Here is a 13877-nt window from a genome sequence, read left to right on the forward strand (position 1 = left end):
TAGATACGATCTGAACCAAGCTAGCGCCTGACCACTGATGCCAACATAGTTTTCTAGCCTATTAAGTAAGATTGTGTGATCTATTGTGTCAAAGGCTGCACTAAGGTCTAATAATATAAGGAGTGATATTTCACCACGGTCGGATATTAGGAGAAGGTCATTTGTAACTCTAAGCAGCGCTGTCTCTGTGCTATGGTGGGGCCTGAATCCTGATTGGAACTTTTCATACGTACTATTATTTGCTAAGAATGTGCGTAGCTGGCTTGCCACTACCTTTTCTAATATTTTGGAAAGAAAAGGGAGATTTGAGATTGGTCTAAAGTTATTTAGATCTCCCTGGTCAAGGTTTGGTTTTTTAATGAGCGGTCTAATAACTGCTAGTTTGAAAGCTGTAGGAACGTAGCCTAATTCTAATGATGAGTTAAAGACATTTAGTACTGGGTTAGACACTATAGGGAATACCTCTTTGAGTACTTTTGTGGGAACAGGGTCCAATATACAGGACGATGATTTGGATGACGCTACTAATTTAGATAGCTCATCTATTGTAGTAGGTTTAAATGACTCAAGATGTTCGTATGGTAGGCAAGCATTAAATGTATTACTGGGTAGAGTGGTGGCTGCTTGGGTACCTACAATGTTTTCCCTAATAATCATAATTCTCTTAGTAAAGAAGTTCATGAAGTCGTTACTATTGTGTGGGAGTTTATTAGTCGGTTCTGTTTGTTCTTTATTTCTAGTCAGTTTCGCAACTGTGCTAAAGAGGAAGCGAGGGTTATTATGATTTTCTTTAATAAGATTGCTGAGATACGTAGATCTGGCGATTTTTATAGCCTGTCTGTAGTGTTTAACACTCTCTTTCCATTCTGCACGCCATACCTCTAACTTTGTGCTTCTATAATTTCTTTCCATTTCCTAGTTGCCTTTTTGAGTGCTGCTGTTTGATGATCATACCATGGAGCTGGCGTTTTTTCTTTGATTCTCTTTTTTCGAATTGGAGCTACGGCATCCAATGTGTTAGAACAAATACTGTTCAGGTTTTCTATTACAATATCTAGATCTTCAGGGTTATCTGCTACATGTTTCATTTGGGACAGGTCTGGAAGAGTGCTAATAAAGTTATCTTTAGTGGTGGAAATTATTGTTCTGGCTAGTCGGTAGCGTATTGTGGATCGAGTGATCATATCTAGAAGTACCGTGTATGAGACAAGGCAATGGTCTGAAACTGCATCGCTCTGAGGTAATATCTCGATTTCATTAATATTGAGCCCGAGTGACAGAATTAAGTCTAATGTGTGCCTATGAGTATGCGTGGGCCCTGTCACGTTTTGTCTAATATTGAGAGAATTTAGAACATCCATAAATGCTAATCCTAATGTATCTGTTGGGTTATCAACATGTATATTAAAGTCACCAACGATAACAGCTTTATCTACAGTGACTACGAGGTCAGACAGGAAATTTGATATTTCTTTAAGAAAATCTACATGATGGCCCGGAGGTCTATAAATTGTAGCAAGGACAAAAGAGAGCTGTTTATGGTTACGATCAGTTATTTCCATATTTAATAGCATTATTTCAAATGAATTAAATTTTAGTTTGGATTTATGGTTTACTTTAAAAACATTTTTGTATATTGTAGCTACACCACCCCTCTCCCCTTTAAACGCGGTTCATGTTTATAATAGTAGTCTTGTGGGGTGGATTCGTTTAAACTAATGTAATCGTCTGCTTTAAGCCAGGTTTCTGTTAAAGAGAGTGCATCTAAGTTTTGGTCAGTAATTATTTCATTGACAATAGGTTCTTTATTGGTAATCTCAATTAAACTAATAAATGTGACCATTTAGTGCATCAGATATCTGTTCGCTGCCAAGACAGACACAAGTATAGTGGCGGGCATGGTGGAAGTGATCTCTTTGGTACCCATGTATTGCTTAATTAACCATGAACATACCTGATAGCTTTTTGTAGATGAATTCTGGTGAGCACGTCAACGCCATTTAACACCAAAGTGCATTTGTTCCTATTAAAACAGCTTTTAATTGCTCTTCTCCACATAGGTTCATGATAAGAATGTTGTCCCACCTAAGTTTTGATTCCTTCTTAAACAAATGAAGTAATATAACCTCACTTACAAAAAAACCCCACAATAATCCCGTTAAGCTGCTCTCTGTCCATCCTGACGGACAATTTAAGCAGAATCACAGAAAATAAACAGATGCACTCTAAGCAATTAAAGGAAAGTTTACACACACATGACTTGAATTAACAAAGTCTGATTCATTTGGAAATATTGCCTTGTGTATGCAAACTGAACCAACATTGTAGCCATGTAACCCCCGGTTTCAAAACAAAGCAACACCTGAAGATTAACTTTTATGATCCACTTTCAATGTTGACTAGTGTCTATAAATACATTACAGATGTTATGATCTCTATATAGTCTCACTATAATCTATATTTCTGTCTGAACATCAGATCACAATCTTACTTCAGTATCTCCAGTTTACAGTCAGGATTCTTCAGTACATCAGAGATCAGCTTCACTCCTGAATCTGTGAGTTTATTATCAGACAGATCCAGATCTCTCAGGTGTGATGGGTTTGATCTCAGAGCTGAAGTCAGAGCAACACAACCTTCATCTGTGATATCACAACTACACAACCTGTAGAGAACAGAGACTTTATGTGAATTATGCAAAACTACAAAGTTTGTCCACAAATCTCTAACCTCCATCTCTTCATGTAATGTTTCTCTTTCAATCCCTCAGTAACTGAGACACTGTGTGTTTAAATGTCAAATCCATCACACAGCTGACTATTAGTGTTAGATGTCCTAAACCACATGAACATTTCTTCATAAATCTGTATTGGGTTGTGCAGTATAAGTGCAGGTATACTGTAACTAACAAGAAACATTACTGTACTTACAAATAAATGTTCAATTAAAGTATTTAGTATTTACAGGCAAGTTAGGGTAATTTACAGATATTTATAGTGTACATTTATGATAACTAATATCAAACACTACTGTACTTACAAATTGTATATACACGATAAGTGTGTGGTACCTGCAGGCAAGTGTAAGTTATACTTCTACCATACGTATATGATAACTAAGAACAAACATTACTGATGTGCCATTTTGGTACTCAGACTCAGTATCTTTGTCCTTTAAACCAAGCATTAAATAACCGTATGCATGCATAAACATGTCAATGTCAGGCAAACCCAACCATTGACATTGATCATACACATTAACTACTGGGTACATTCATACGCACTTATTGTGAATATACAATTTGTAAGTACAGAAGTGTTTGATATTAGTTTTCATATATGTACACTATAAATCCCTGTCATTTACCCTAACTTGCCTGTAAATACTAAATAATACTAATAAATTATTTGTAAGTACAGTAATGTTTCTCATTAGTTACAGTATACCTACACTATAAGTATGTGTCTGTTATTTCCCAGTACTAGGGGTCTGACGAGACACTTAATCCACGAGACGAGACGAAACATGAGATTGGGTTCACGAGAACGAGACAATATTTTTACACTTTTTAAGAAACCCTCAATGATAAAATAAATGAATAAGAAACTGACATCACATTATTTTTTAAATGTTTTACTAATCAAGGACTGGCCCTAACAATTATTTTGCTAACTGATAATGAAGTATTTGTTATTTTGGGGTAATAAAAAAGACCCAAGTGAGCAGTAGCATTTAAAATTGCATAATAACGAAGATGCAATAATAATTGGTTCAAATAAAGTATTAAAACCAAGTTACATCAAACAAAATTTTGTGGCCTATAAATAAAAAGCATTATGTATGTATTATAACAAATGCCTGCAGGGGGCGATAGAGGACTCGTCTCACAGACGCTGTCTTCACTTTCACTTTCACTTTCGACGGAGAGAAACGCTTATTTTTAGTCAAACAATGTTTAAATCCATATTAATATTTAAAATATGTCCATTTCTTTACACTAGAAATGATACAGCTACTGTCATTTTTTGAGCAAGAACATGCAGACATTAAATCATGTAAACTCTGTGTGAGGGTTTAATCTGCTGAGACTTCACATCTGACACTGATCAACAGACAAACACAACGCGTCTCAGACTTCACACGAGCTCCCAAACGAACATTATTGGAAACCTTAACAAAAAAGCAAACGCAGTAAAAGACAAATATAATGCATGCACTGTAAACGGTTCAAACAGAAAGCTGCATCCTCCGGAGGTCGCATATGCAGGCTGCATACGTCATCAAGGTTTATTTCAGATCATTGACTGAGCATTACATTCGCAAGTCGTGAGCATATTACAACAATTTTCGATTAACTGAAAAATTTTAAACTTTATAATTGTTAATAGTCTCTAATAAGACAGTGATGAAGTAAATGAAGTTTAAAAATGCGACCTCCTTAGGATGCAGTCTTTTATTTGAGAAACGGCCAGCACCTCCACAAGAAATCTCGCGAGACACATGTAATCTTGCTAAACACATTTAATCTCGCGAGATCTCGTCGCACGAGATCTCGTCACACCCCTACCCAGTTCTAATCTAGAGTTACATAATAACTACCAAGCATGTACCACTGGTAAGTACAGTAATGATACCAATTAATTACCATGTAGATACCTAAAAGTAAGTACCACAAATTTGTCAGTAAGTATTTACCATATATGTACAAGGTAAGTACACGTACTGTAAAATAAAGTGCTACCCAGTGGTTTTGGCAGTATTACTGTATTTATCTAATGCAGCGCACCCAGCACCTCCATCTGAATACCAAATTATGTGCATATTTTTACAGAAGTATATTCATGTTCTTATCTATATCTAAACATTTAGTGGCAGGTTTTTGGAAACGCTATTAGCACATTAGATGAGTCCGTAAATGAAAAGGGCTGTTTCTTCCTGCCGCTTACTGAACAGAGAAGGTGTGCGATCCCAAGCTGTCCGTGTGCAGCACCCCTCCCGCAGTGACACAAAGGTGAGGATAAATGTCTTGTGTGTGTTGTCTATAGACGCACCGGTTATGTAACTTAAATCAGTCAGGTGTGTAGGGGAAATCTAACAACAGAACATCATTCATTTTTATTGTAGTATAATACAATTTTAATTTTAAAGAAGCGGTGAATCAAATACTAAATTTTAACTTAATAATTTGTTATATAAGAGGTCATCATACTTAAATGAACATCCTGCAAGTTTCAGAACTGAAAACGTCTGTGCTACTGAAATATAACCAAGCCAGTATTACAAGCGTGTGTGGAATTAGAAAAAATATGACGTCAAAGTAGAATTGAAGCACCTCCCCATAGCCAAATACAAAGACCACTTTTGTAGCCCTGCCCACAGCTTCGCGTGACACCCGTGTGCCTCAACAATAAGTAAACATGTCTTTAAAAATTGCCAAATGTAACCAAAATGCCTTTTAAATACATTTTTTTCTGAGAGACTTTTATTTTGACGCGGTGATCTGTTATGATAGAGTAACCATGGAAACGCATTTTCGGTTGTGTAAGAACACAGACGCTGGATAACGGAGGCTCAGAACATAAGATTAGGAATGCGTGGATAAAGTTTGCTTTTGAAGAAGTTCCAGCTCGTGTGGGGAGTGTTGGTTTACTTTGTGTTCACAGATTCATTTGTAAAGAAGTCGATGCTGGATTTAAAAACACCACTAATATTGGATCTGACAAAAATGACACAGCAGTATACACAGTAAGTTAAGTTACTGCGTTTCACTATTGCTTTGTTAGAAGGGATCGCTTGAAATGTCCTGTTGTAACATCCATTTTAATTTACTAAAAACATTAAACGATTAATAAAGATACAACACTTAAAGGAAGGATAGGCAGGAATTATCTAAAAAAAAACTTTTTTACAAATTTGTTTAAACTGTCTTTATGTACCAATGCATAAGTGGAGTGTAAGTGCTCTGAAAAAGAGAGTTTAGAGGTCGAGGGTCTGTGGACCTCTAACGACAGTTTTAAACACAGCTCATTATTACGATTCACTCCACCCCCTCTCTTCAGGGTTTCTTCTAAAGCCACGCCCCCAAAACACGTGAACGCACTGGGAGCAGCGTTTACCTCAGACGAGCGGAGAGGAAGTAGCACATTGCATATAGTAACATCATGTCACAATCACATGTAATAATACACCTAACTTTATCACTATGAATATAAACAAATAGGATGGCTTTTAGTACTCACTTTAAGCCAGTGTTTTGCATGGAAGAGTTTCCGTGATGAAAGCATTGTTGACTTTGATGAGGACTACACTCCGGAGACAATACCGCTACTGGATCGTCGACTCGAGGAAAAGCCACGCAATATTTACTCTCGTTTGATTTCTTCGTTTATTCCTTTTTTGCCTTGTTTGCCTATGCAGGTACTGTGAGTTCTACATGCACTTTCTATGCCATACTTTTGTTTTGATCTTCCTGGAGTGAGTGCCTCGTGCAGTTCAAATCAATCGGGTGTGCACATGTCTGGGCAGATCCCATAGCAACAGGGGTGGTGCCATGGTCGCGAGAGAGAGTGATAGTCGCGCAAGCCAAATTTCGTCCCGGATGGAAATAATTAACTGTGTTCAAAACAGCTGTGAGAGGTCCACAGACACTCGAGTTCCACACTCCCTTCTTCAGAGTATTTCAATTATGTATTTGTATACAAAGACAGTTCAAACAAATCTGCAAAAAAGCCTTTCCAGATAATTCCTGCCTATCCTGCCTTCAACAACACGACTGTAATTTAACGGTAGAAATATACAAAGTTAGTGATCAAGAAGGATTTATCAGCCGTAGTTTAGATTCTGATGCCCGCTTACTGTGTTGTAAACGGTATTTTAGGCGAGTTGCATTTGAAAGGTCAAACACCCAACAAAGCTTTTTTATCATATAACTGTGGTATGTAACGGTATGTGAATGTAAAAGCAACCACACAAGCACAATAGAAATATGCAAAGTTATTGATAAGGATTTATCAGCCGCAGTTTAGATTCTGATGCACGTTTACTGTGTTGTATACGGTAATTTAGTCACGTCGAGTTTTGTTTCTACTTTACTATACGTATTGTCATTTATGTGTATCATCTTTAGCACCCAGAATCTTTTGTGGTTCAAACATATTTGTGTTCGGCTGCTATTTTACACATTAATGTTTTTAAAACATTTCCCCACATGTAATGACGGGGAATGAAGCTGTCCAATCATAGCAGTGGGCGTTTACGTTTAGGTCTTCAATGCGGCCCGCCCCTTCAAACGAACCATTTCTCCAGACAGCCACTAATCCATGCTACAAAATAGCCTATTACTTATTGTTTTTGATGTTTTTGAATGTAAAAACCACGCGAACATCATAAGTAGACATCAGACAACATTATAAAACAATAAAATCGACAAATTCACCGCCCCTTTAAAGAGTAACTAAACCCCTGGTCAGAGCCTGACTCCGCCCACTGGCAATATTTGAAAAATGCAAGAAAAGTGGGAAGATCCCAACGTAGATATAGGGAACGAACTAAGCTCGTACCAAGTGTGTGGTGAGATCGTAACAAGGGCGTGGTGAGCTTGAACCTGCTTACGTCACGAGTCATTTTTTGGACCTAACATCCAATAGGAAAATTCAACTGCAGTAGCCACCGCTCAACCTGAAGAGGGCAGCACTCAGACGTTTTTACACCATATATTGCAGTATTAAAACACTTTATATCCAAATGTCAAAAAACTTACTAAAATCAATGAACAGCACTAATAAAGCATCATTCTTACAGATCATTAACTTAAAAAAGTTGGTTTAGGGTTTAGATACTCTTTAAGCTTAGCACTGTTTTATCTTCACAGGTTGTGTTGTGGTAAAACACTGCAGTACTTTGATGACTTATCGATGTCTCATAATTATGCATGAGACTGATGATGTATCTGCTTACTGATCAGATCCTTTACAGTTTAGTGCGTGTTTCTTTTTCATACAGTTTATGTTTAACTAAACCTCAGTATATGTGTGACTATCAGAGAGATGATCTTACTTCAGTATCTCCAGTTTACAGTCAGGATTCTTCAGTACATCAGAGATCAGCTTCACTCCTGAATCTCTTAGATTATAATTATAAGTCAGATCCAGATCTCTCAGGTGTGATGGGTTTGATCTCAGAGCTGAAGTCAGAGCAACACAACCTTCATCTGTGATATTACACTTACACAACCTGTAGAGAACAGAGATGCACAGTTTGTTACACACAGATCAAATCTACAGTGAGTTGAATTTGTTTCTCTTCCTGTCAGCATTTAGTGTTTTTGAACATTTTCATTTTAGTTTTATTTATGTGTGTTTGTGTTTTACTGAAAGACATCAGTGAGATTTACAAGGAAATGAACTTCATCAGTTTATGTTTATATTAACTGTGTGATTTATTTTTTATACAGTAATGAAATCAGATTTTTCTCATCAGACATCACAACATTTTCACTTATGTTTTTAATTCTAAATGATTTTTGTTTTTTTCTCATCATAATTCAATTTTAATGTTTTGTGTTTGTGACTTTCAGTAAAAGTTAAAGTGTTGTGATGAACGTTGAATAAAATCAGCTTCAGTTATCAAATACATTACTGAGATTAAATTAAAACTCACTATTCAACATTTTAAAGTGGACCAAAACTTTTTTAAATGTTGTCTTTGAATTTTGAACAATACTTGTCTGATGACATCTTAGGGAGTTTTCAGACCTGAGTCTATGTTTCAGAACCTGTTGCTTTTTCTTCTTGGTTCAGTTTGTTTATTAATATGTGAACACGGCAGAGGCGGATTGCTTTAGTCTATGGTCACAGCAGCCACAACTACCAGATGAAGATCAATAAAACACTCCCAGGAGGTTCACAACAAGATTACAATATGCCCGGGATATGTTGTGCTGTTGGCGGTAACAACAGTCGTAAGAGAAACCACGAACTACAATTGAATTCTATTCCAAAGGAGTTAAATCAGCAGAATAAAGGATTGCCTTCAATCAGAAGTGACCACTAAGGATAACATAATGCTTGCCTAATATTATTGAATGTTAAAAAGTTCTCATGTAATTCTATAATCAAGTAAACAGTAAGTGATAAAATAATAACAGAGAAACAAATGAAAAAAAAAACAGACAAATAAATATAACATTAAGTAGCAGATTGTTTTTTTTATTAACATATAAGTTACAGCTCTCACTTATACTTGCAAGCTAGTAATAGATTCATACGTCCTAAACCACTTTTTCCCTAAAATTTTCACTTTACACATAACCTTTTTATATACATTTTTATACGCCAATGGACATTTTGACTTAATTATGAGCGTATGGGACTGTAAAAGCCTGAAAGATCACAGTTCTGCATGTGCACGTTTGTTCCCGCTGAGATGTTACGGACAGCAGACTTTCTTTTGTGTCCCAGCAACTTATTTCAGGCGCAGATTAGGGATGTCCCGATCTCACTTTTTCATTTCCGATCCGATTCTAATACCAGAAATCCGTATATCAGCCAATACCGATATCTGTGCGATACCACTGTAATTAAATGTGTATAGTGCTTTCTGCTACATCTAGTATCATTTTAAATGTTAAAATCAATATTTTAAAATTATTTACAAGTTACAGGAAACATTAGTAAATATTAATCATGGCAGTGTTTAGGAGAACATATAATAGGTACATTTGATCGATTAAGTATATGCTAAATATTTTTTTCTTAATTGCGTGAAACCGTCATAGTAAAAAAGCTTTAGTGTGCAGATGGTTATTTTGGGAATTATGCGTTTGACCGGACTTCTTATGCACATTCCGGGTGCAGAATTGTTGCGCCTAAGTCATAACACGCTACATTCAAGGGGCTTCTGGGTGCAGAATTAATGCCCTTGAATTATCGTCTCATGGGAATCCTCCCTCTGCAATGGAAAGTTTATAATTGTTAAAACACCAAGAGAATAGATGCATTGTGTGCTCAGCACAAAGTGGATTGCATCCATCCATAAACCTACAGTTATCTTGTGTGTGCGTGTGTGAATGATGCGTTTCATCTGTCCGCTTCACAAGTGCATTAACCCAGTTTGCGAGTAAGTTAGTGTTTTGTGTACTAAAATATCGTTAAATGTGCATTTGTTCCATCACATGAAGCTATTAAGTAAAAGACTTTGAATATAGAGCATAAAATGTTTATGGTGCTTTTATAATAGGTTGTCCTTTTAATAGCTTGTCAGTAACAACAGGGCTCAAAATTAACTTTTTCATTTGGTAGCACTGGTGCTCCCAACTTTAAAGAGTTAGGAGCACCAGCAAAAATGTAGGCGCACTCATCCAAAAATTATGAAGCACCACAACTACAATGTAAATGTTAATAGATTTATTTTATTAAAAAATAAACACCACAACTGGGCTTTACACATCCTATGGCCAGGATTTGAAATTTGGTCTTTTTTTGCTGCATAGATTCCTAAAATAATATCCAAATGCTGTTGAAATAATATAGCAGCAATAATAATTTAACAATTACAGGTAACATCATTATGATTATAATAGAAAATCTACCAATCACGTAAAACACTGATTAATTGTGACATTACAAAAGTGACCCTAATATAGAAGGCTAATATATATTGGTATTGATAACTGCATTACCAGGATGCTATTACTACTAAATAGGCAATGTTTTTAAAAACATACCATCAGCATTGTCGTGTTCCACCTCACCATGGATTACTAGGATGTTTGTCGGATGTCCCTCAAGCAGGATGCGCACATACATTATCAAACACTCTTTGATAGACAGGTCGGTGTCTCCATCAATAATGAACACATTTGTCATGACACTTTTTGTGTTTTTGGCACTTTCGCCATGTTTAAGCAAGGTCTGGCGCAGGATTCCGCCACCAACACCGTTTTACCTGCAACATCCGTTTCACATGATTTACAGTAAACACAGTAACATCGAGCCATTTCCATACCGGAGCCACTCGTAATCTTTAAGCCACTCTCTCCGAAAGGTTTAACGTTAAGCCTTATTTTCCGGTAGTGAAGTTGCATTTAAATCCGGACCGTCGTATGAATTAATACAGTAGTAACATTGGCTGTAGTCGGCTCGTTCTCTTCGTGCTTGCGGTTCGTCTTTTCACGTTTTTGCGCTTTACGCACCAACGTAGCACGGCAACAAGGAATGATTGGCATTCATATTAGCCAATCTGCGGTTTTCATTAACTTCTTCCACCCTGAAGCTATTTTGGGGATTTTCGCCTGGATTTGGCCTACCCAATTTCAAAAGCTTCCCATACCCACATGCAGAGGTTTACATACAAATGTTTGGTATCATTTTACAGGAAACCCTTTGAAATTACATAAAACACTGTTGAAAGTGCTAAACATGGTTGTATGTGATGTCAGTCCTCTAATAAACACAAAAATAAATAGGCGCTTTTTGATGTTTTTTTTCTAAAGTTTTTATTTAAAAGTGTATAACTCTGGCCCTGAGTGCCTCAGCTCCCTGCAGACAGTTTTGTTTGATTCCAGCAATTGCCAGCTTACAGAGGAAAGAAGATTTTTTTCTCTATCATAATCTATGCAAAAGTTATTTTACTCCAACTGATGGGAGGAATAATACCCTTTTTGTATACAATTTCTGCCTAAAAACATTTGAAGTGCTCCCATAAGCACATACAGTGGAATAAATGCAATTGCTTTATATCATTTTAAAGAAAACCCTTTGAAGTTACAGAAAAAGCTACTGTTTGTGACAAATAGTGTTATTTGTGTTGTTTTTCATATGATGAAACACCAAATTTTCTTTTTATATGTTGTAAATACTGCCCCTGATAGTGTATAACTCTGGTTCTGGGTGCTCTAGCAGACTGCAGACAGTTCTGGTTGTTACCAGCAGCAGACAGTAAACACCCAAACAAAGAATGATCTCTTTAGCATGTCGCATTCAAAGGTTATTTTCATTTTACTGAAGTGTCCGAAAATACATTTTTCATATAAATATTAATTTTTTGTTTTGGACATATAATAAATAACAAGGGATTATTCATGCACACAACCTAAGAAAATGCTGTGAATGGACTCATTTTTTAGAGTAGGACCTAAGAGAAAAGATGGTTTATCATTTGTGGCTATATGTGCTATCTGAGGCAGTCCACACTCAATTTTCCCATATGTTTACATAAGACGATTTTTTACCTTATTATTCATTCAACTATTGTTGGATATGTGTTGATAATAGAACAAAAATAACGCTGTAGCCTTATTCCTGAGAATGAGAGCTTTCATTTGATATAAGACTTGCCCATGTTTGTCATACTTGAAAAATATGAAATATGTGAATATTAAATCCTATAAAAAATTATGGGGGGGGGGTGATAGTGTAAATTAAGTGTAAATAACTTTCTTACAGTAAAAGATTTCTCAAAGTGATGCATATCTGGAGAAAGTAGAGAGTCTAAGCTTTCAAACAGTATCTCATATGTGTTACTGGGGTCCATGATGGACCATTAAAGATTAAAAGAATATTTTATTTGAGTCAAAATACGAAATTTTGTACCCGGGACTGGGTCCTCAGGGTTTAAGAGGCTAAACGCAACTTAATGGTGAAATTTGATTGGTTATGTAATGCTGGAGAGAACACTGACTGAACCTGGAACAGCACACAGCATACACAATCTAAATCAAGTCACACCACAACAAAATAGGCAGTCGTGAAAATGCTCTTATATTTTAAGGTCGCACAGATTAAATTTCGGTCGCATATGCGACCAAAACAGTCGCAATTTCGAGCCCTGAACAATCACGGCTAACGCACATATTGGAATTGGATCGGTAATGTTGTCGGTCCCCGATACCGATCCAGCATATCGGATCGGGACATCCCTAGGGCAGATTAACCATTTGGGCAAACTGGGCGAGTGCCCAGGGGCACCAAAGTCTTAGGGGCACCAACTGAAACCAAATAAAATAAAATTACAAAAGTTCTTGCTCTTTAAGACAAAGCTGCGCATCTACTAAGCGTATTGGAGAAGCAGCAGCAAAAACTAAAAAAATAAAAATTACATAAGCCACTTTACACAAAATCCCACAAATATGCAGTTTTTTTCACGCTGGTGCTGAGCAGTCTGTTAGCAGCACTAACGATGATCCAAATTTATGCTCTGTTGAGTAATCAATTAGCAATGGATACACCACCGATCAAATAAACAGGAGTGCGCCTGATGAGCCAAAGCATCCAGAAACAATCGACCAACAGCTAGACTTAAGCTCCTACACCCAGACTGAGGTGGATGATGAAATGGACAATCAATGGTTTGCTGTTCCTGGTGATCTGGCCTTGTGGGGGTTCATCACAGAAAAAGTGAGGGAAGAGTAAACAACGTGGGGCTGCAGTCTATCAGAATCAGCTGCCAAATATTCAGCATCTGTACGAGATTGTGGAATGGGGGAAGAACACGTTCTCTTATAAATTAATTATTACAGTCTCGTCTGGCTACTGTACTCCCTGTTAACTGGATTGGTTTATTGCTATTCATGCAAACTTTTCTCCTCACAAAATCATACATTTATTACAGGCTTCTGTGACTGGAAACATCCTGAGAGGATATCTGACCACGAAAAGAGTGCGGATCACTGATGTAACATGCTTGCTTTAAACAAATATAGTTGATGCTTTGATTTGCTGGCAGATAAAGGCGAACAAAACTACAGGAAGGAGGTATTGAGGCATGTAGTAGCTGTTGTTAAGTTTTTGGGAAAAAGGGGGCTTCTGTTTTGAGGGCATGATGAAAAAGTAGGATCAACACAACAGAAATTATCTTACTTACTTAATCATTTAGCTGAC

The 13877-nt window shown here is 36.7% G+C and overlaps 1 protein-coding gene across 1 annotated transcript in view; it reads right to left on the reverse strand.

Moving 5' to 3' along the window:
• LOC141361715 (NACHT, LRR and PYD domains-containing protein 3-like) overlaps positions 1-13877 on the reverse strand; it is a 141625-nt gene that overhangs the window by 37224 nt on the left and 90524 nt on the right. Inside the window, exons 12-13 of the mRNA XM_073863409.1 lie at positions 8056-8232; positions 2492-2665 (exon numbers count right to left, since the gene is read on the reverse strand). Of these exons, the coding sequence (XP_073719510.1) occupies positions 2492-2665; positions 8056-8232 (351 nt within the window). The remainder of the gene's footprint in view (positions 1-2491; positions 2666-8055; positions 8233-13877) is intronic.

This window comes from Misgurnus anguillicaudatus, chromosome 24 (assembly GCF_027580225.2).
Source record: "Misgurnus anguillicaudatus chromosome 24, ASM2758022v2, whole genome shotgun sequence".
Classification (NCBI taxonomy): Eukaryota; Metazoa; Chordata; class Actinopteri; order Cypriniformes; family Cobitidae; genus Misgurnus; species Misgurnus anguillicaudatus.